Here is a 24,119-nt window from a genome sequence, read left to right on the forward strand (position 1 = left end):
TTATACATTTTTATATCATTTTGTAAATTTTTATATAGTTACCATATTTTTTGTTTTGTTTAAAAATTCAGTGAAATATTATTTTTTTGCTTTTATAATTTCAACCTGACTTTTAAGTTTGTAAAAGTGATACATGGCTGTTATGAGATGTTTAAACAGTAGAAAACAACCAGGAATAAATTATTTACACATTCAGTTTTGGCCCTGCTTCCCTACAGTATCCATTTTTACCATTAATTGAACATTCTGGGCGCCTTTCTTTTGCACATATACAGATAGAAAAATAACATGCTTAAAATGTAATTACACATGAGATCAGCTGTATGTTCTATTTTTAATTAAAGAATTAAATTTTACCTTATTTAAATTTATAGAAGAGAATCTGAAGTATAACAAAGAAGTTGCTGATCTTTGAGAAAATGTTTCTGTGCTATAAGAGATATCAGTTCCTAAGAGATCCCTCTAAAATTAAAAAAGTGATTTTACAAAACAGAACAGATTGGAACCATTATTTTTACCCCGTGTTTTAGTTTTAGACTGTGTTGATTGAAAAGTGACGGTAAGAAGAGGAGAGAGCAGCACAGTTACACTTTTGCGCTCCTGGTCCCATCCCCCCATTTTCTCAGCCATCTATCATCTTCACCGCTTCAGGGTTTGCAGCCCTTACACTGCGTTGTAACCACAGTCCTGTGCGTAAGTGGATCTAGTGCATTCGTCAGCTCTCCTCCGACGATGGCTTCTTCATGCCTGAGGTTTGGGTTGTCTGGATTTCATGGTCAAGACGTTTCTTCAGGAAGGGTCATAAGTGCTGGAGAATAGAATGTCTGCTTGTTCTCTGCACAGTTTGAGGATGACTTGGCTGGGCTTCAAACCCTTGGGTACACTTTCTTTCCTCGGGACCTTGTAGAGGCTCTTCTGCATCTGATGGTACCGTGGAGAAGTGTTAGGACAGCTTCTTTTCTCTCTCCTGAAGACGATGGAAGAATGCTTCCTTCGTCGTGAGTTGCGATCACTTAATCGGGACATGTCTCAGCTCAGTGTCTGTTCTCTCTCCTGTAATTCAGTTTCCTTGTTTGTTCTGTGGATTCTTTCATTTCGAGGAACTTTTCTTGGTACTAATTTTGGTTCTAATTTTGAGTACTTCTGCTTCTCAGACCCACTTGTGGATTCCACAGGTTTTCTCATTTATTAGCTTCTCTCTAATTTTAATGCTTTAGTCTTTTGTCTGCTTTCACATAAGTCTTTCCTTTATGTGAGTAATTTGATTTTCAGATACATCTATTCTGTACCTTGCTGTTTCTCATTCATTACTTCTGTTTCTTTCGGTTATCACTTTATTTTCTGAGCACAGAATGCTGTTTTTATCATATCCTCTTTGAACTTTTTTTTAACTGAATTCACAGTTTTATTAAGAAAGTGTGAAACGTTCGTAAGACGTTTCCTTCTATTAGAGTTATGTTTTCTTTCAGACGAGGTTTTTCATTTGCCTTTTGAACGCTGCTGCTTTCTGAATTCCCTCTCTTTCTTCCTTCATCTTTGCTGTGGCCCTGGAGATGCGGATGCCTTGCCGTTCGTCTTCATCCTTCTTGCGTGCGATGTGTGGGGGGCACGGCTTTCTGCTGCTCTGACGTTGCAGGGGTGGGTAGTCCTCGGCTGGCCCCACCCTGACTGTGGACGTGTCACACTCCCAGCTGTATTTTGAGGACGGTATTTGTGTTGTCCTCACGTTCTTCGTGGTCTGGAAGAGCACGTGAAGGAGGAGACAGCTCTGCTGGCCTCTGTGCGGCCTTTCTTGGAGGTTCCTGATGCCTGCAGCCCCTCCGGGCCCTGGGACGGGCATGTGGGTGGTACCAGCCTCACTCTACCTGGACCTTCGTCCTAACTGGGGACACCTAGCAGGGGCCCATGTTAAGTGCTGAGACTAAAATGTCAGGGGGAATTGGCCCTGTTTGTTTTTATCTTTCTTCTTACTTACCGGTTATCTTCAGCTGTTTCCACTCCCACAGGTGAAAATGGGGGAAAAAGATGAAGTTTTGGCCCTATATTTGCTGGGTGGGCAGGGAGGGGCCTGGCTGTCGGTGCCCCTCACCCCAGCTCCTCTGCCTGTTCTTAGGAAGGACCGTGACTCAATGTGATGCCTTTTCTCCTCTGGTTCTGCCACGCCCACCTCTCTGCAGGGGTTAGGTCACAAAACATCATTAGGTGGTCCTACCTTCCTTCCCCACTTTCCACGCGATATTGAGGGACCAGATATCCCGCTGCGGCTGTTCCCGCACCGAGATCCTGCCGTGGGAGCTGGGCCTCTGTCTCCCCAGCCTCCGCACCTCCTGCGGCACCTCCAGCCCCTCTTCTGCAGCAGTTGTGGGGCTGGAGTCACACGAGGCTAAGGGGGACTCTCCCGTTCCTCTTCTTGGTCTCCTCTTTGTGACGTTATGGCAGATTGTATCTCTTTTTTTTTTTGGCCATTTATTGGTGGCAAGATTTTTGCCACTTTCCGCTATTTGGATACGTGGTTGCAATGATCACCACTTGAGATTAGTTTATGTAAAACATTACTCTCCCAGTGCATCTCCTTGAAAATGTAAACAGCCTTTGCTCTGACACCACTTGGCCGAGGACTTTTACAAGTCACTTCATGTATCTGGGCTTTAATATCTTCTCGAAAATCAAAGAACTGGTTCAGATGAGTCCCTTTCACCTCTGATGCTGGTTGTTAGGTTTTTTATTTCCCGCTGCAGCATCAGTTTGCTAAGTATTCAGCTAGAAAAGACCCAGTTGGCTAAGAATTATAACAAATATGCCTTCTCGGACAGAAAAAATTGGTGTAGACCCTGGAATCCCTCAGAGAGAGCAGGGCTGGCCACAAGACACAGAGAGCCCCGGGGAAGGCTGGGTCTGAGGAATCGCTCACTTGGGGTGATGACCAGGCATGGGGTGCCATCCGCAAGGACCAAGGACCAAGCTCTGCTGTCCCAGAACTGTGTCCAGGGTGGGGTGGACCCTCACGACAAAATTACTTCCTGAGTTTGTGGAGTTCGTGGACTAAGGAGTTTATGATTACTGTTTTATTCTCATCATTATTAGAATCATCTCAAATCCTAAAAATTATTTGTTTTATAAAAAAAATGGAGATTTCATAAAACCATTTTTATAAAGGTCAGTGGACAAGGACTCATAACGGTGTGGAACGGGGGTGAAGTACACCTGGGTGCTGGGCCTGGGGGAAGCAGTGCACCTTGTCAGAAGCACCAGTTCTGAACCCCCTGGCGGGCAAGGGGGAGAGGGAGAAAGCAAGCCTAGTCATTAATGAAAAGGAAGCTGCTGTTTGTTGGGTAAGACAAGATTTTCCTAGCACTAGACCCTAAGGGCCTTTAAGAGGCTGTGAACAAGAAATGGGTGATGTTCCCGGATTTACAGGAAGTTATGAGGCTACAGCTCCAGGACTGTCCCCTCCCTGAGTGGGAATGACACCTGGATGTACCCTGAGGAGATGTAGGGACTTCTTGGGTCAGGTGCCGTGGGGCTGCTTCGGGACCTGTGTGCTGCGGGCTGCACTGTTGCTATGGAGATAAGATGGCTCCCTCTCTCTTGCTCTCCAATGGTCCTGATCCCTGGATGAACCTCACAGGCTCCAGGTGCAGTCTCTCCTCTCATGAAGGCCCCATGTGCCTCCAGTCCCAGGACTGCTGTACACGTGGCCAGGAGCAGAGGGGGTGCACCCAGGAGAACTTGCTTCAGATTCAGTCCCCTTTGCCCAGGGGCTTGTTAGCTTGAACCTTCCCCTCCTCCTCCTCTCTTTTAATCACCTCATTCTGCCTCTTTTGAAACTGTCCTCGCATTTGCTTTTTGTCTGCTCAGTTTCCCTTGGTGTCTGGCTTATGGATTTCAAGCTCATCTGTTGTTTTATTGTGTAGTTTTTTCGTAGGAGCAGGAGGCACCTTCATGACAACAAAGCTATAGATTTTTGTGTCTTTGTCTCTGAGCCTCGTCCAGAAAGGATTTTTATGGAAATGATTTTTTACGATTTTCAAAGATCTCTCTCAATTCATTCCAAGTTTGCTTGGTTTTTATTTTGACTCCTTCCAGCTGGACTGAGAACCCTTTTCCGTGTTGCTGTGAGTCTTCTCAGACTTTGCTGGTTATTTTTATTTTAATGTTCTTCCCTTTTCCTTCCTCCGACTCTCCTCTTGTCCCTCCTATGGCATTTATGACATTTAAAGGTAGTATCAGGGACATCTTTTACTTGAATTTTCTCCAGCCATTTTTTTTTCTCTTCAGCCATTTTTAAAATCGTTTTCCGGCTTAGCACCTTTAAGACGTTCGTGGACATTTCTGGATCTTTGAAAAACAGTGACTGTGGACTCTGAGACTGAAGAGGGGCTGCAGTGGGGGCTCGGCCGGGATGGCGCCGTGGAGCAGCCGAGCCCTGCCGCGCAGCGTGCTGGGCCGCACACACAGGCTGTGATCCAGGAGGCCTTGGCCTTCGTTGTGTTTCCCAGAAGGAAAACCAGCGTAGCTTTCCCAGCACCATCCTCCACCCCCACCTCGCCCTCCGCCTCTCCTCTGGCGGCCCCTTCCCTGCTGAGACGCCCGTGTTGCACCAGGAAAGTTTTATGGTTTACATGTTTGAGAAACACTGATCTACATCATTCACCTTATTTCCGTAAAGGTTTCTCTTGGGGGCCTAATAAAAGTTGTTTTTTACTTTGTTTGAGGCGCAGATTTTGTAGAAACATCTGTTCAAGGGAAGAAAATGGTCAGTTGGCAATGGTCTCATTTGCTGTTGTGAAACATGCGACCAGGAGCATAGGTCCCGATGGCCTGGTTGAGGGTCACTGTTCATCCTCACGTCTCAACCGTCCAGGAGTCGTGAGTCATCTCAGCGTGGGGTGCGGGAGGGAGAGGACCCACCAGCCCAAAAGAAGAGGATTATTTTCTGAAGCCTGATGTTGACACCACTCCCACCACGCTCTGTTCCCTCCTCAGTCCGTTTGCACCTGAGCAGATTCCTTCTGGCGAGGTCAGTGTCCTCGCCGACCACAGGGAGAGACTGTAGCCTGACAGGCTGTTACGTGTTATTTCACTTGCGTGGGGCGTAATTAAAGCCTAAATAGGGTTTCTTCTCATACCTGGTGTGCCTGAGTAGAAGACTGACTGAGAGAAGAATCGTGACATGATTTCCTTGCATTTGCACCTCCTCAGCTGGGAGAGCCCTTTCCCTGTTCCTCTCCACCTGCGCAGCATCTACCCACCTGTCCAGGCTCGGCTTGGATGCTGTCTTGACCTTGGTACCTATCCCTATCACCCATCAGAAATCAGCCACATCTCGGCCGTGCTCCCCTGGCTCGTTGGACCTGTTACTGCCGTTTTTCTGTCCTGCCTTGTCCTGTGCTCTTCAGCTGCCCATTCCTTCCTGTCAAGCCCCTGATGCAGGAAGGGTGACCAGTTGTCCCAGTTTGCTTTGAGGCGTTTCCTGGGATGTAGATTTTCAGTGCCAAACCCTGGAGAATCCCAGGCAAACCTGGATGGTCCCCCTACAGGGCTATATGTGATTACTCGTTAAAATCTTACTCCAGTGAGAATTATGCATCGCAGAACAAAGGAACTCAATAATGTTTGTCATTGAACCTGTGTTTCCATGGGCTACTCAGCCCGGGATGTAAGAACAAGTCCCATAATGACAAGAAACACAGTTTTCCTGCTTTCTCTCACCTTCTGTGGCGAGACATTCAGCCTCCTGTGCCCTCTGGTCTTGGTCAGACTCCCCAGGGAGGTCTCACACAAGGTCAGATACACTTCAGCCTCCTCTGACTGTCAGGGCAGCTGCCTGGTGCAAACTCGGTGCTTCTGACAAGAACAGCATGGTTGGTCCTCGCGGATGCCAAGGGGCTGCCGTGATGCCACGCCCACTGCCAGCAGCATCTATCCTCCACTTGGCCACGCCCACCACCCAGCTCTGTGCTGGGGTCCCGGGTGGTGGGAGCAGAGCCGTGAGACATCCTGGGTGCCTCCCTCACCCTCGCCAAGGAAACCTGAGGTACCAATACCGGGCTGGTCCCAAGGGAAACCAGGCTGCATGCCTACATGGGCAGGACGTTGGAACCCATTTTCTTACCTTACAGGAAGGGTGAGAATGACCATCAAGGGTCTCTCTCCACAGTGCAGTTGTACAGATTAGTAGCAGAACTCAGAGACGATGCCGTGCTCTCAGCCGCGGGAGAAATAAAAATATGTGTTTAAGTGGCCATAATCCAAAAGTTATCTTAATTAGTCTCTATGCTGTGTTACACTATCCTCAGTGAGAAGGAACTGTTGTTTCCCTCCCCAAAAAAGTCCTAAGAGGATAAGGTCTTAGTGACATAGAGAATTTTTAGGCTTCCAGGTTAAGGTGGAAGAAAGTCCAGTGTGGAGCTAAAGCAGGGGAGCCTTAGGAAGGCGGGTTCCCTGAGGTTCGTTCCAAACACCAGCACCCTGCGGTTACAGAGACCGGCTAGCAGGTCACCTTCATTGTGTCCAGGTACAGGTAGTTACACCAGAACACACACACCTCTGTGCCCACAGTCTCCCACGTGCACACTCTTTTCTTACACACATCTCTCAGGGGATGGAGTCCAGTGAGAACTGTTTTGAAAAATAACAAAAGTTACAAGATCATCAGACAGACGGTAATGGTATTTCTCTCTGGCAGCGTGTGTTGGCTGCAGTATAGATAATTTTAATCATGCAGTCTCCAGTCAGATGAAGAACTTCTCAAGGGCAGAAACACCCTACTCACTTTTTAAGCCTTGTTGTTTGTTGAAAGAAGGAAGGAAGGAGTAAATGGGTAAATGGAATGGGGGCCTGGAGGTGGCCCTCAGAACAGACTCTGCTGTACCTTTTCGGGAAGCCTGAGCTGCTGAATGAAAAGTAAGGGTCCAATGTGCCTCTGTTTTAGTCCTTGAAAACAGGACGTTCTTTGATGGATTTTAAAATGTCAGCAGAGATGTTACGAGAAAAACAAGGATGCTTTTTATTCAGGCTCAGCAGGTGACCCTCTGCTGATTCTGGGATGGATTTTTATAACGGCGCACACTTTTAAAGCATAGTTTTTCAGGCCCTTGGTGCTGTGTGTTTTTATTCTGCCCAGGCAAAGGAAGTTACAGCAACATCTGGCAGGTTTGCAGAAGGGGTCTTTTTTGAACAGAGAATTTTGTCCTCGGTGCGTGGTAGGTTGGTCTGCAGGGGCTGGGGCTGGGCGAGTGCTCAGTTTCGAAGCAGGAAGAGCACCCTGGCCCCATGCCCTGTCCCTTGCCTGCTTCTCGGAGCCCTGCCCCTTTTCTGGTTTCAGAATCAGCTCTTCCCTTCCTTCCTCTGGAAAGAAGCATAATTGTGAGACCCAAGCCTCTGACCAGGTGAGCCCTGGTGCCTCTTGCCTGGGGTCAGTAGAGCCTTCCCCAGTACTTTTATTTTTTTTCTTTTTAAAAATATTTATTTTATGTATTTATTTACTTTTGGCTGCATTGGGTCTTCATTGCTGCATGTGGGCTTTCTCTAGTTGTGGAGAGTGGGGGCTACTCTTCGTTGCAGTGCGCAGGCTTCTCATTGCCATGGCTTCTCTTGTTGCAGAGCACGGGCTCTAGGCACATGGGCTCAGTAGTTGTGGCTCACGGGCTCTAGAGCGCAGGCTCAGTAGTTGTGGTGCACAGGCTTAGTTGCTCTGCGGCTTTTGGGATCTTCCCAGACCAGGGTTTAAACCTCTGTCCCCGGCATTGGCAGGTGGATTCTTAACCACTGTGCCACCTGGGAAGTCGCTTCCCCAGTACTTCTTCCCTCTGGAATTCTCTCCTCCTCCTCCTCTCTGATGCCCTAAACCCTGCCCATCCTTCAAGGTGCCAGCAGTTCCAGCCCACAGGGTTGGCTGTGCTTTCTGAATTCTGTGTTCTTTTCCATGCATGAGGTGTCTGATGATTTCATTTGAGCTCATTTATTTCTCAAGCAAGTTTCTCGGGGGCAGGAACCATATCTTTGATCTTCCCGGCAACCCCAGGTAGGCAGTCCCTCCTTCTTGATGTCACGATAAAAATCACTGGATAAATTGGCCTCTGCAGGTAGAGCTCAGAGACTCTGAAACACTCTGAAGCGGATTGTTGTCCGGCGGGGTTCAGGGAAGTTGCAAACACAGAGACAAAAGAATGAAGTGGAAGGACATGCAGAGTATCAACGTACAACAGGAGATACCATCCTGTCTGTGGAATTGCTGCATTAAGCTGCTTTCAGAAATCTGCTCAAATGATGCACACACATGTGCATATCTGTACACACACACATATCTACACATGTACTCATACACACATCCACACATGTTATGCACACGTTACACACACATGATGAAGTAAACCCTCGGCAGAGGCTCTTACCAGATTAGCTCAGTGTTGCCATCGAGAGAACAGGACCCAGGCAGGTAACAGGTGTGCCCTGGTGGGGACGGCAGGTGTAGGCCTGGTCCCGCCCGGGCCGGCTGCTGGGAGCCACAGAGAGGAGCCGTGGGGGCCTGTGAAGGAACCGCGTCTGCCTGTGGAGGGTGAGGTCCAGGAGCGGTGCTTCTGGCCTGTCGCCGTGATACGGGGTGTCCCCAGGGTTTCTGGGGTCTTATCTTTTACCTCTGACGTTCAGTCTCTCACACTCTGTGTTGCCCACGCGAGAAAAGACAGGGACGAGGAGTCCGTCTCACCCTCGCTGGACGTCCGTGTTCTCATCTGTACAAACAGCTTTGTGTCTCGTGTGTTTTGTAGATGTCTTGCGGCAGAGAAAGGTATGGGCCCAGGGCTGTTCTAGACACTGGATCCAGGCCCCGATGGGCTGGACCTGAGGCAGGTTGAGCCTGCGGCCTCTTGCATCCAAGCTTTCATTGACCAGGGCTGCATGTTTAAATTTCACGGTTTTCTTAGTAAGAGAGATAGGAATACGGGTGACGGCAAGAGCCAGCCAGAATGTCCTGTCCCCCTCTGCTGCCCTGGCCTCCCCGGTCCCTCCCAGGACCCTTTTGCACGTGACAGGATAGGTATTTGTTTTCACTTTGCCTGTCGGGAACGCAGGACCAGATTTCTGTGCTTTGTTTTCCAGGGAGACCTGCATCCAGCAGGACGGGAGGGTGCACCTCACCGTCGTGTACTTTGGGAAAGAAGAAATGAGTGAGGTCAAAGGGATACTGGAAAACACTTCCAGGTAAGTCCCGTGTGGAGCGGTGGTGGGGAGTCTGGAGCCTGAGCGTGGGGGGAGGTACCTGAGCCCATTCGTGCTGTTTTACGTCCTTGTGACCGTGGGTGACCCCGCCCGGGAGTGACGGGCAGGCCTTTTCTGTGTGTGTGTGGGGGGGTCTGCACCCTGCTTCCCGGGGACCACCTGCCTCTCACGCACGCTCGTTGTGCGGGGTGTCACCGCAGACAGTGGAGACAACTGCCCGGAGCACCCAGGGTGGGGGCAGGGCTCCTCCAGCCCCCGCGAGACATGGCAGGTTTGGGGACCGCACGTGGCAGGGGTGGAATTGAGGGGCACAGCCGTGCAGGGAACCCCTTCTCAGCCCCCGCTCGTCAGGGCTCCGTCTCATCCACTTAGCAAATGGCCTCCCCCTCCAGCTGGCACGCATCCTGCATTTTGAGAGATCAGGGTCCAGTGATGGCTGGGGAGGGACCCTGGATTAACAGACGCTGTTTAACCAGCACCTTTGGACCAGCTTGTGGATTTCTACCTTGTTCATCGGTTACGTGGGGAATAAATGTGTTCAGAAGCGGCAGAGAGGGGTTTTCCCACCTAAAGAAATGAACAACGTGTATTTAATGAGTACGTATCTGTGGCATTTTCTAAGAGCGAGGAAGCTGGCGGTACTGCCCGCTCCCTCTGTTTTGTGGGCTGCAGGTGAGTGACCAGGTGGGGTTTCTCTGTAGGTGCAGCCGGGAGGGTGGTGGGAGGTACTGGGGACAGACGTCATCTGAGTAGGTCCATATGGTCTGAATATAAACAAGTCCCTCTGTTTTGAGTCTCTGGTAAATGGTAACAGGATGACAGTCAAAGGATAAGATGCCGAGACTAAGTGCACTTTTTTTGTTTATGTTCAAGCTTTGTTACTAAGTTTGTATTACTGAGCACAACATCAGAATGCCAGTTATTATTTAGACATCTGAAGCAGTGCACTGGTCAGGTTGTGTCCACACTTACTTTTGTCAATAAAGTTTTATTGGCTTGCAGGCGTGCTCATCTGTTTCTGTATGATTTATGCTGTTTTCAGGCTACAACTGCAGAGCTGAGTAGTTGTGCCAGGGACGGCAAAGCTAAGCTCTTTAGTATCTGGTCCTTTACAGAAAAAGTTTGCTGACCTCTGTTCTAAAGGAATAAGGAGTTAAAAGAGTTTAAAACTGGTACCAGCTTAAAGCTGTGGCACCAGTTGACGGGAGATCAAAGGAAATAAAGTAATTGAATATCCTAAATGTCAGTGAAATAGAACTCTCTCAACCCCAGCACGTGGCGGTATCCTTTTCATCTCTGCTTAGGAGCGCGGAGCCTGAATTATTAGAATTCATGTCCTCTGCCCAGTGGATGGGTTTTAACATCTCTGCAAGTAGCCAGCCCTCGGTGAGGATTTCTTTTTCAAGTTTCCCAGGTGGTTCTAACACGCAGCCAGGATGGAGGATGACTCTCTGAGAAAGTGGCGGTCCCCCCAGGGGCTGCCCGAGAGAGGCCTTGGTTGCCGCCAGCTGGCCTCCTTTCGAGGTATTTTGATGTAGAGACCCAGGGGATTCGAAAGCCCAGCCAGGACTGAGATGTCAGTCCTGTTGGGTCTGGCACCGTCCAAGGACATCAAGAGGTCATCGGACATGTGATAGATACGTGTAACCAACTTTACACAAGTCTGATGGACGAGTGGAAGGGCAGTTGAGGCAGTGTTACGGGAAATACCCTTTCCAGGGACCGGAGCACCCGGGACTCTATCAAGGCATTCTCCTCCATATCACATTGCCTGGCGAGCTGAATTCGCAATCAGAAGGTTGCGTGGTGAGCAAAGAGTGAATAGAAGCTGAACAAGAAAAGTCAAGTCATTTAAGGGATAGGGATGGTTTGGAGAATTTCCAGAGACGAAGCTACCCCTGATGGGGACTTCGTGCTGGAGCCTGAGTGGGTCTTTAAAGCAGCGCTGCAGAAACTCGGGCAGATTCATTGGAGCCCCATCTTCTGTGTTGATTCCTCATTCTGTTCACTGGAGACCATGCAGTGTGCACGTCATCACCCACCATCCCAGCCTGGTACCCAGGCTGGCTCTTACTTCTAACCTTGTTTTGATGACGTACTGCCCCGCAGCCAGATGGGGGCGCACTTCACCTTTGTCTTCACTCCCCTTATTTTCTTAGGTCTGGCGTTCCCTCCACCCTCTTTCCTACTTCCGCAGACCCCACCCAGGTCCCCACTCTGGAGCTCGTCCTGACCTGTCCTCTCTGAACTCTGACCATGGTCCCCTTCAGCATCGCTTGTATGTGGCACTTGGCATGTGATTTGCCTGCTTACATTTCTTTCTGTTGTCCTCACTAGGTGATAAGCTGCTTACGTAGTACCATGTCATGTGCTTCTGTAACTCCAGCTCGCAGTGTAGGGCCTTACTCAGTTTTAAAATGTTCAATGTTCGTTCATCAGGAGAAGGACAATGCCAGGTGTGTAGTAAATTTGCACAGATTGGCTTTTTTAAAAAAATTAATTATTATTAGTTTTTGGCTGTGTCGGGTCTTAGTTGTGGCATGCGAGCTCTTTGTTGCTGTGTGTGGGCTTCTCTCTAGTTGAGGTGTGCGGGCTCAGTAATTGCGGCACGTGGGCTTAGTTGCCCCGTGGCATGTGGGATCTTAGTTCCCCGATCAGAAATCAAACCCGTGTCACCTGCATTGGAAGGCGGATTCTTTACCACTCACTGGACCACAGGGAGGTCCCTGGATACACTGTTACCTATATAAAACGCAAATGAGAAGCTTTATTTAAATACCATTATCATTCTCTTAAGATGCAAAAGCTTTTATTCAAGTGCATCTTATCTTTGAATATTATACTAACCATTATTAGCATGAATTTTGTCATTTAATATTCACTGCAACCTTATGAGATAGAAGCTGTTACTAACCCCATTTCTTAGATGAAGAAACGGAGGCTTAAAGAGAGGTTGTTACTCAGGCTGCTAACCTTGACCCGGGGAACAGCCAGAACTGCACCTCATCTGTAACTCCCGGACTTCCAGTCTTAACATTGCACCAAATGCTCACTCCAAAAAGCCATAATTATTCATTGGAAATAATAAGATTTGAAACCAGTTTAAATGAAATTTACTTCATTTGGCTCTCAGCATCGTGCTCAAACTGTTCTAAATCTGGCTACTGTATATATTTTAAGAATATCTTGAAAAAATGTAGCTTAGTAACTAGCGTACAGTGTTTGTGTCCCTTGTTTTATGCTTACTCTGTCGAGCTTTACATTTCAGTTGATTGTTGTAGAGCCGAGCTTTGCAAACTAGTTTGTGACTCATTAGAGGGCTGTGAAATTGATGTAGTGGGTTATATGCAGTGTTTCAAAAAAATCAAAATAGAATAGGATAGGAGATTATCAGAATGCATCACAAGCAGCAAAGATAAATATTGTTTCATGAAACTTTAACTTCAGTGTTTGTATGTGCCCGCGCTCACTGTCATGATGTATAATAAATTCTTTGGTAAGGGTAAGGGTTGTGGTCAAAATATTTAGAAGCCACTGGCATAGATAACAATACAAATCAGTTCTCAATATCTGATTTTTATTCCACAGAGTTTTTTTAAGGACTTTTATTGAAATATAACTGACATACAATAAACTGCATATATTTAAAGTGTACAATTTGATATTTTTTTCTTATTAGTAATGAATATACGGCAGTCCCAATCTCCCAATTCATCCCACCCCAACACCCCCCGTCCCCGCTTTCCCCCCTTGGTGTCCAGTTGTTTTTTCTCTACATCTCCACAGCATTTTTTCATACTAAGCTTCAGTTAATCTCAGATTACAGCCTAGCTCAATGGTTCTCAAATATAAATGTACTTTGAATAACCTGGGGTGCTTTTTATTTCTATTTTTTATTTTTTTAAGAACTTTTATTGAGATATAATTGACATACAATAAACTGCATGTATTTAAAATGTACAATTTGATATTTTTTTCTTGTTAGTGGTGTATATATGGCAATCCTAATCTCCTGATTCATCCCACCCCAACCCCTCCCCCTCCCTGTGGATGCTTTTTAAACTGCAGATTTCTGAGATCCAGCCCCAGAAGTTCTGAGTCATTAGGCCTGAGATGGCACCTGGGAATGCACGCTGAGAACGAGTTCCACCTGGGTTGCTGATGTGGGTGGTCCCTGGTCCACGCCATGAGGAATTCCGGCCTAGGTGGACATTTGCTTGGAGCTGTGCATTAGGAAATTTAAAAAAAAATCATGCTGGTAGATGGATTTGCACGAGTTATAATTTACTGCATGGCATCTTGACCTTTGTCCAGTCGTGAGGACGCAAAGGCATCTTTCAGTAGACTCATCTCTGACCTTGAAGCACTAGAACTGAGAAACTGCCCTGTCCTGCATGTGTGTGCCTGGGAGAGGGTTTGGTGTGTGTGTTTTCAGGAACGTGCCCTATTGCCGTGGTGTTGTCCGCCTTTCATGCCTCTTTGAAGGGATTTGCTTGGCATGTACCCTCAGGGACATTTCATCAGGACATCCCCAAAAAAAACTGGGGGGAAAGGTGTCTGAAATTTGCGACTTGTTGCTTTGTTTTAATATTTTTCATAAACAAGGACGTTTTAGATAAGAATCTCATCTGCTAAAATGAAAACAGCCACACAGTGAATTCTTTCCTAGAAGAGAGTCTTGGGCCCTGGGAAGCACCTCACAGGTGAAGGCAGCATCTAGGCCTGTGGCCATCTCACTGGGCATCTGCCAGAGGAGGCGCTAAGCATGGCTCTGCTTGCTGACCAGCTCTTTGTGGAGCTGTGCTTTGTAGTTGTAGGTATTTCAAGTTGTTCTTTGGGGATTCGAACATGGCATGTAGATTGTAGTATTGTGACAATGTTACATTTCTTGAGTGTGATTATTACATTGTTATAATGTTACAAAGGAGAGTGTCCTGGTTCTTGGGGAGTACTCATCTTTGAAAGTGAAGTTGTCATGATGTCTGTAACAAATGGTTCAGAGGAAGGAAGGACGGGAGGGAAGGGAAGGGAGGGAGGGCGGGCGGAAATATGGCAAAATTTTAACGCTTGGTGAATCTGGGGGAATGGTATATGGGTACGATACTATGCTTATAACACTTCTAAAGGTTTAAATTTTTTCCAAATAAAAAATTTTGGGAAAATATATTATGGAAAAAAACTAAATGATATTAAGTTCATACAATGGAATATAATGGAACAGTTGAAAAAAAAAAAAAGGTGATGTCAGTGAAAATGGTGGAATAAAGACCTTGCAAAATCTCCTCCATAAAAGCAATGAGAAAATTAATAAAAATTGTCAGAATCAACTTCTTTAAGAACTCTGGAAATGAAAGCTTGCAACCGTCTGGAAAGTATCCAAATGACTGATTTTGGTGTGAACAGGGAGCTTTGTGAACTTTAATTTGCCCCGTTTCCACCCCCTTTCCCTTCAGCTCTTCAATAGCCTTAAGGGCCTGCAGCCCACAGGAATCGCAGCCTGGCAGCCACATGGGGCCAGGATGGGGCTGGAGCCCCTTGGAAGCATTGGTCCCAGAGAATTATCATTTCACCTGCCTGGGGATTTCCGTGGGAGACCCGACCCACAAGGTTGTCTTCATTTGACATGACTTGGAGCCCTCCCAGCAGAACCCTTTATCCAGGGGTATTTGTCAAAAAACAGTTATAGGAAGTCTAACTTTGTGGCTGCCTGAGGTGGTAGGTAAGAGTTGGAGCAAACAGTAGACTAACCAAAAAGCTCAGGAGGTGAATCTGAGGCGTGACATATCCAAAGGGGCTTTGGCAGCTCCAGCACATTCCTGGGGGTCCAGAGGCTGTGCTCAGACTTGGGAAAGCCCTGAGCAGGCCCTTGCTTTTCACCTCTGACTGATCTTGAGGCTCTGTGCAGGAGGGAAGTAAAGGCTCAGGTGAGCTGTTAGCTGCTTGGTTGTGTGTTGATTACATGCCCCACCATGCTCACAGAGTCCCCACAATTCACACAGCATCGCCACCATGCTCACAGAGTCCCCACAATTCACACAGCATCCCCACCACGCTCACAGAGTCCCCACAATTCACACAGCATCCCCACCACGCTCACAGAGTCCCCACAATTCACACAGCATCCCCACCACACTCACAGAGTCCCCACAATTCACACAGCATCCCCACCATGCTCACAGAGTCCCCACAATTCACACAGAGTCCCCACCATGCTCGCAAAATCCCCTTGCAAAGACTGGGAGACTTTTTGGTTCCAAGCATTTAAGGAAATCCCTGACTAGGCATTAGCTTACCACTAAGTGATCACAGACAAGAGTACACTCTACAGAATTATTTCAGGAAAGTCACTGAACAAACAAACAAACAACAAATGGCAACATAGCAAAACCCTGAGGAGGGTGGAGGTTCTGATTTCCAGGGCTGCCACATTGCATTAGTTTAAATGTTTAGCTTTAAACAAAGAACTATGAGGCATGCAAAGAAGCAAGAAAGTATGGCTTATGCACAGGGAACAAAATCAATCATTAGAAATTGTTCCTGAGGAAACCCAGGTGTTGTACTTACTAGACAAAGACATATAAGTCAACAGTATTAAATATGTTCAGAGAATTAAAAGAAACCACATTTAAAAAGCTAAAGGAAGGTATGAGAACCATGTCTCACTAAATATAAAGAGAGAGCTGTTATAAAAAGAAAGTCTGGAGTTGAAAAGCACAATATTTAAAATAAAAAAATTCACTGTGGGACTTCAACATCAAGTTTGAACAGGCAGAAGAAAGAATCAGTGAACTTTACAGTAGGTCAATTGATATGATACAGTTTGAGAAACAGAAATAAAAAAGAATGAAGTAACTGAGCAAATCTCAAAGACCTGCAGGATACCCTCAAGCATGCCAACATAGATGTAATGGGAGTCCCAGAAGGATAGGAGAAAGAGAAAGGGGCAGGAAAAAATATCTGAAGAAATAATGGCCCTAGACTCCCTGTATTTGATGAAAGCATTAATCTACACATCCAAGAAGCTCAAAAACTCCAAAGAGGAAAACTCAAAAGAAATGCACGTTAGACATATCAGAATCAAATGGTTGAAAGAAAGAATCTGTGTTACCGAGTCCAAGGTCATACTGCTCACCACACAACAGGCCAGTAAATTGAGAGACAAGTTGTTGGGACAAGGAATAGCGACTTTATTCAGAAAGCCAGCAGACAGAGGAGACGGTGGTCTAGTGTCCCAAAGAATCATCTTCCTCGAGTTAGAATTCAGATTCCTTTTATACTAAAAGGGGAGGGGGAGTGGTTGGTTGTTGTAAACTTCTTGGTGTTGGAATCCTTTGTTCTTGCAGTTGTCCACTTGATGTTCCTGTAAACTTCCAACAAGACAAATGTTATTCTCTGTTCTGCAACTCTTTATCTCTATGTGAATGGAAAAGTCTTACACCTTTAAAGGCCAGAGCTTTGAGAACACGCTGTCCTGTATATTTCAGGCCATAGGCAACATTCTTAACTTGTAGCAAAAGCAGTAGAATATAAAAGTTAAAGTAAAGGAAGCAGATCCAATATGGAGTCAGATTTGTTCTCTGTTACATAAGCAGCAAGAGTGAAGCAATTCATCAGGTCTAAGGAATCCTTAATAAAATGGAAGGTGGGGTGACATATTCAAAGTGCTGAAAGTAAAGTACTGCCAACCAAGAATTCTATGTTTAGCAAAACCGTCTATCAAACATGAAGAAGAAATTAAGACATCCTCAGGTAAACAAGAACTGAGAGACTTCATCACTAGTAAACCTGCCCCACAGGAAGTAATGAAAGGAGTCCTTAAGGCTGCCATGAAAGGACACTGGACACAAATTCAAATCTATGTGAAGAAATGCAGAGAGCCAGTAAAAGTAACTGCACAGGGAGAGATGAGACACAGTATAAATGTTTTTTGTTTATAGCTTTTTTCCTATCTGATGTAAAAGATAACTGCATAAAGCAATAACTATAAATCTGTATTGATAGATGCACAACTGATTTTTTTTGGGGGGGTATCAGCATTTTCTAAAATTAGTTATCTATTTTATACATATTAGTGTATATACCTCATTCCCAATCTCCCAATTCATCCCACCCATGTCCCCTGGCTTCCCCGCTTCCCCCACCCATCGTGTCCATATGTTTATCCTCTACATCTGTGTCTCTATTTCTGCCTTGAAAACCGGTTCATCTGTACCATTTTTCTAGATTCTACATACATGTGTTAATATACTTATTTTTCTCTTGCTGACTTACTTCACTCTGTATGATAGTCTCTGGGTGCATCCACATCTCTACAAATGACCCAGTTTCATTCCTTTTTATGGCTGAGTAATATTTCATTGTACATATTACCACATCTGTTGATGGACGTTCATCTGTTGATGGACATTTAGGTTGCTTTCATGACCTACTATTGTAAATAGTGCTGCAGTGAACATTGGGGTGCATGGGTCTTTTTGGATTACGATTTTCTCTGGGTATATGCCCAGTAGTGGGATTGCTGGGTCATATGGTAACTCTTATTTTTAGTTTTTTAAGGAACCTCTGTACTTTTCTCCATAGTGGCTGTATCAATTTACATTCCCACCAACAGTGCAAGAGGGTTCCCTTTTCTCCACACCCTCTCCAGCATTTATTGTTTGTAGATTTTATGATGATACCCATTCTAACCAGTATGAGGTGATACCTCATTGTAGTTTTGAGTTGCATTTCTCTAATAATTAGTGATATTGAGCAGACTTTCATGTGTCTCTTGGCCATCTGTATGTCTTCTTTGGAGAAATGTCTATTAAGGTCTTCTGCCCATTTTTGGATGGGGTTGTTTGTTTTTTTGATATTGAGTTGCATGAGCTTTTTGTATGTTTTGCAGATTAATCCTTTGTCTGTTGACTCATTTGCAAATATTTTCATCCATTCTGAGGGTTGTCTTCTCATCTTGTTTATGGTTTCCTTTGCTATGCAGAAGCTTTTAAGTTTCATTAGGTCCCATTTGTTTATTTTTGTTTTTATTTCCATTATTCTAGGAGGTGGGTCAAAAAAGATGTTGCTGTGAATTATGTCAAAGAATGTTCTTCCTTTGTTTTCCTCTTAAGAATTTTATAGTGTCCGGTCTTACATTTAGGTCTTTAATCCATTTTGAGTTTATTTTTGTGTATGGTATTAGGGAGTGTTCTAATTTCATTCTTTCACATGTAGCTCTCCAGTTTTCCCAGCACCACTTATTGAAGAGACTATCTTCTTCATTATGTATCCTTGCCTCCTTTGTGACAGATTAGTTGACCATAGATGTGTGGGTTTATCTCTGGGATTTCTATCCTGTTCCATTGATCTATCTTTTTTTTTTCTTTTCCTTAAGATTGCTTTGGGTATTTGGGGTCTTTTGTTTTTCCATACAAATTTTAAGATTTTTTGTTCTAGTTCTGTGAAAAATGCTGTTGGTAATTTGATAGGGATTGCATTGAATCTGTAGATTGCTTTCAGTAGTATAGTCATTTTCACAATATTGATTCTTTCAATCCAAGAACATGGTATATCTCTCCATCTGTTTGTGTCATCTTTGATTTATTTCATTAGTTCTTATAGTTTTCTGAGTGCAGGTCTTTTACCTCCTTAGGTAGGTTTATTCCTAGATATTTTATTATTTTTGTTGCAATGGTGAGTGGGATTGTTCCCTTAACTTCTCTTTCTGATCTTTCTTTGTTGGTGTATAGGAATGCAAGAGATTTCTGTGCATTAATTTTGTATCCTGCAACTTTAACAGATTCATTGATTAGCTCAAGTAGTTTTCTGATGGCAAAAGGATTATCTATGTATAGTATCATGTCATCTGCAAACAGTGACAGTTTTACTTCTTTTCCAATTAGTATTCCTTTTATTTTGTTTTCTTTTCTGATTGCTGTGGCTAGGACTCCCAAAACTGTTGAATAATAGTAGCGAGAGTGGACATCCTTGTCTTGTTCCTGATCTTAAGGAAATGCTTTCAGTTTTTCCCCATTGAGAATGATATTTTCTGTAGGTTTGTCATATATGGCCTTTATTATGTTGAGGTAGGTTCCCTCTGTGCCTGCTTTCTGGAGAGTTTTTATCATAAATCGGTGTTGAATTTTGTCAAAAGCTTTTCCTGCATCTATTGAGGTGATCATATGGTTTTTATTCTTCAGTTTGTTAATATGGTGTATCACATTGATTTGTGTGTATTGAAGAATCCTTGCAACCCTGGGATAAATCCCACTTGATCATGGTGTGCGATCCTTTTAATGTGTTGTTGAATTCTGCTAGTATTTTGCTGACGATTTTTGCATCTATATTCATCAGTGATATTGGTCTGTAATTTTCTTTTTTTGTAGTATCTTTGTCTGGTTTTGATATCAGGGTGATGGTGGCCTCGTAGAATGAACTTGGGAGTGTTCCTTCCTCTGCAATTTTTCAGAAGAGTTTGACAAGGATGCATATTAGCTCTTCTCTAGACATTTGATAGAATTTACCTGTGAAGCACTCTGGTCCTGGACTTTTGTTTGTTGGAAGATTTTTAATCACAGTTTCAATTTCATTACATGTGATTGGTCTGTTCATATTTTCTAATTCTTCCTGGTTCAGTCTTGGAAGGTTATACCTTCCTAAGAATTTGTCCATTTCTTCCAGGTTGTCCATTTTATTGGCATATAGTTGCTTGTAGTAGTCTCTTATGATGCTTTTTGTTTCTGCAGTGTCTGTTGTAACTTTTTCATTTCTAACTTTATTGATTTGAGTCCTCTCCCTCTTTTTCTTGATGAATCTGGTTAAAGGTTTATCAATTTCATTTATCTTCTCAAAGAACCAGCTTTTAGTTTTATTGATCGTTGCTGTGTTTCTGTTTCATTTATTTTTGCTCTGATCTCTGTGGTTTCTTTCCTTCTACTAACTTTGAGTTTTGTTTGTTCCTCTTTCTCTAGTTCCTTTAGGTGTGAGGTTAGAGTGTTCACTTGAGATTTTTCCTGTTTCTTGAGGTAGGATTGTACTGCTGCAAAGTTCCTCTTAGAACTACTTTTGCCGCATCCTATAGGTTTTGGATCTTCATGTTTTCGTTATCACTTGTCTCTACATATTTTTTATTTCCTATTTGATTTCTTCAGTGATCTCTTGGTTATTTAGTAGTGTCTTGTTTAGCCTCCATGTGTTTGTGTTTTTCATGGTTTTTTTTTCCTATAATTTACTTCTAATCTCATAGTGTTGTGGTCAGAACAGATGCTTGATTTGATTTCAGTTTTCTTAAATTTACTGAGGCTTGATTTGTGACCCAAGATGTGATCTATCCTGGAGAATGTTCCATGTGCACTTGAGAAAAAAGTGTAATCTGCTATTTCCGGATGGAATGCCCTATAAACATTAATTAAACATATCTGGTCTATTATGTCATTTAAGGCCTGTGTTTCCTTATTAATTTTCTGTCTGGATGATCTGTCCATTGGTGTGAGATGTTAAAGTCCTCCACTATTATACTGTTGGTTTCCTCTTTTATAGCTGTTAGCATTGGCCTTATGTGTTGAGGTGCTCCTACATTGGGTGCATATATGTTTATAATTGTTAAATTTTCTTCTTGGATTTATCCCTTGATCTTTATGTAATGTTCTTTCTTGTCTCTTGTAGCATTCTTTTTTATTTCAGTTATTTTATTGTTCATCTCTGTTTGTTTGTTCTTTAATTCTTCTAGGTCTTTGTTAAACATTTCTTGCATCTTCTCGATCTTTGCATCCAGTCTTTTTCCGAGGTCCTGGATCATCTTCACTGTTATTATCCTGAATTCTTTTTCTGGAAGGTTGCCTATCTCCACTTCATTTAGTTGTTTTTCTGGGGTTTTATCTTCTTCCTTCATCTGTTACAAAGTCCTCTGCCTTTTCATTTTGTCTATCTTTCTGTGATTGTGGTTTTTGTCCTGAAGGCTGCAGGGTTGTAGTTCTTCTTGCTTCTGCTGCCTGCCCCCTGGTGGGTGAGGCTATCTAAGAGGCTTGTGCAAGCTTCCTGATGGGAGAGACTGTTGGTGGGTAGAGCTGGGTGTTGCTCTGGTGGGCAGAGCTCAGTAAAAGTTTAATCTGCTTGTCTGCTGTTGGGTGGGGCTAAGTTCCCTCCCTGTTGGTTGTTTGCCCTGAGGCAACCCAGCACTGGAGCCTACAGGCTCTTTGGTGGGGCTAATGGCACACTCCGGGAGGACTCATGCCAATGAGTACTTCCCAGAGCTTCTGCTGCCAGTGTCTTTGTCCCTGCAGTGAGCCAGAGCCACCCTGCCTCTGCAGGAGACCCTTCAACACCAGCAGCTAGATCTGTGCTCCTTCCCCCTGGGTCCTGGTGCACACACTACTTTTTGTGTGCCCTCCCAAGAGTGGAGTCTCTGTTTCCCCCAGTCCTGTGGAAGTTTGCAATCAAATCCCACTGGCCTTCAAAGTCTGATTCTCTGAGGATCCCACCTCCCACCTTCCCCAGGTTGGGAAGCCTCACGTGGGGCTCAGAACCCTCATTCCAGTGGGTGGACTTTTGTGGTATAACTGTTCTCCAGTTTGTGAGTCGCCCACCCAGCAGTTATGGGATTTGATTTTATCGTGTTTGCACCCCTCCTACCATCTTATTGCGGCTTCTCCTTTAACTCTGGATGTGAGGTGTCTTTTTGGTGAGTTCCAATGTCTTCCTGTCAATGACTGTTCAGCAGTTAGTTGTGATTCTGGTGCTCTCGCAGGAGAGAGTGAGTGCACATCTTCTACTCCACCATTTTGAACCAGTCCTGGTTTTTTGTATGTTACTTTGTTTCCAGCAACTTTACAGAATTCATTTATTAGTTCTGATGGTTTTTTGATGAAGTCATTAGGGTTTTCTATATATAGTACCGTGTCATCTGCAAGTAGTGACAGTTTTACTTTTTCCTTTCCAATTTGGATGCATTTTATTTCCTTTTCTTGCTTAATTGCTCTGGCTAGGACTTCCAATACTGTACTGTATAAAAGTGGTGAGACTGGATATCCTTGTCTTGTTCCTGATCTTAGAGGAAAAGCTTTTAAGTTTTTACTGTTGAGTATGATATTGGCTGTGGACTTATAATACATGGCCTTTAGTATGTTTAGGTACATTCCTTCTGTTCCAGATTTGTTGAGAGTTTCTGTCATAAAAGGATGTTTGAATTTTATTGGAATTCTTTCTGCATCTATTGAAATGATAATATGATTTTTATTTTTCATTCTGTTAATATTGTGTAGAAGATTTATTAATTTGCAGATGTTGAACCATCCTTGCATCCCAGGGATGGATCTCTCTTGATCATGGTGTATGATCCTTTTAATTAACTCTTGAATTCAATTTGCTAGTATTTTGTTGAAGATTTTGCATTATGTTCAGGGATATTGGCCTGAAATTTTATTTTCTTGTGTTTTTGTTTGACTTTGGTATCAGGGTAATGCTGGCCTCATAAAATGAGTTTGGAAGTGTTCCTTCCTCTTCAGTACTTTGGAAGAGTTTTAGAAGGATTGGAATTAATTGTTTAAATGTTTGGTAGAGTTCATCTGTAAAGCCATCTAGCCGTGGAATTTTATTTGCTGGGAGGTTTTTGACTCCTGATTCAATCTCCTTGTTCATTATTGGCCTGTTCAGATTTTCTGTTACTTCATGATTCAGTTTTGATAAGTTGTATGTTTCTAGGAATTTATCCATTTCTGCTAAGTTATATCTAATCTGTCAGCATGTAATTGTTTATAGTTGTCTCTTATGATATTTGGTATTTCTATGGTATCAGTTGTAATGTCTCCTTTTTTGTTTATAATTTCATTAATTTGAGTCATCTCTCTTATTTTTCTAGATTATGAGCTTTGTCAATTTTGTTTATCTTTTCAAAAGAAACTTGCTAAAGCAATTGTATAAGCGGGCTTGTATATAAAGTCAGAAACTAGAAAACTCTAAATTGTGTAAAATGCCTACTATGAAAAACTGGTTGAGGATATGTTTAGCTTTAAATTATATACTGTATTCAGATCCCTTTAGTAAGTAGACCTCATAAGAAATGTCAATATTCAAGGCTGTTATATTTAAATTTTTAAGTTATACATCAAATATAATATTTATATATAAATGTTTTTTTTTTTAATGAAGAGCTCTTATGGGAAGTGTCACATTAAGAGAATTTCCTTGCACTGGTGGGAAGAAATTTGTATTAGAGTAAATCACATTAGACAGCAAGATCTTTTATCATTTTTAAGCCAGCAGTTCTGGGAAATGCTAGTCAATTAGAGAAATTAAATCTCCGGTTGAAACAGTAGCTTCCTCAGGTCATTTTAACCTCTGTCAGCATGACTACATACAACCTGGAGGAGACCCCATGCATCAGACTCATTATATAAAAGAAAGGAGTTGAATGAGAAACTCAAGAGTTTCATAAGTTGATAACACAATTCAAGAAGGAAAGAGAAAAAATAATTATAAGTAGTACTGGGGCTGTTTGGAACTGCAGACTCTGATTCACAGCAGGAAATTACATGGTAGAGAGTGTAATGCCCACATTCTACTGTGAAAAAGCCCATACCTTATCAGGCCATTACTCTAGACATGGCGCTAATTAAACATTACATTTCTTTGTATGGGTAAATTAAATATTTCAAACCAAATTGCATTTTATTTTGCTCAGCTCTCTTTTTTTTCCTGTTACTTACATATTTGTTGTCTTCTCAAAAGCTTGTCCTCGGGAACGTGTTGGTCGGAGCCCCTTACTGATGGGGAGGCAGGCTTAATACGATGTGTGGGGGCCTCTCTGGTGCCCACCCAAGGGGAGGAGGCAGCGCCTTCCACTGTGACAGGCCTGAGACGCACTCTGTGTTTTCCATCGACTCATCTCTGGATTCACCCAGTGTTTACTGAGCTGTACTGTG

The 24,119-nt window shown here is 43.9% G+C and overlaps 1 protein-coding gene across 8 annotated transcripts in view; it reads left to right on the plus strand.

Annotated features, from left to right (window-relative positions):
• Window positions 1-24,119, plus strand: part of CSGALNACT1 (chondroitin sulfate N-acetylgalactosaminyltransferase 1) — a 321,341-nt gene that overhangs the window by 278,652 nt on the left and 18,570 nt on the right. For all 8 annotated transcript variants that reach the window (XM_057697970.1, XM_057697976.1, XM_057697975.1 and 5 more), the window contains one exon: window positions 9,103-9,204. In XM_057697970.1, the coding sequence (XP_057553953.1) occupies window positions 9,103-9,204 (102 nt within the window). The remainder of the gene's footprint in view (window positions 1-9,102; window positions 9,205-24,119) is intronic.

Source organism: Hippopotamus amphibius, chromosome 10 (assembly GCF_030028045.1).
Source record: "Hippopotamus amphibius kiboko isolate mHipAmp2 chromosome 10, mHipAmp2.hap2, whole genome shotgun sequence".
Lineage (NCBI taxonomy): Eukaryota > Metazoa > Chordata > Mammalia > Artiodactyla > Hippopotamidae > Hippopotamus > Hippopotamus amphibius.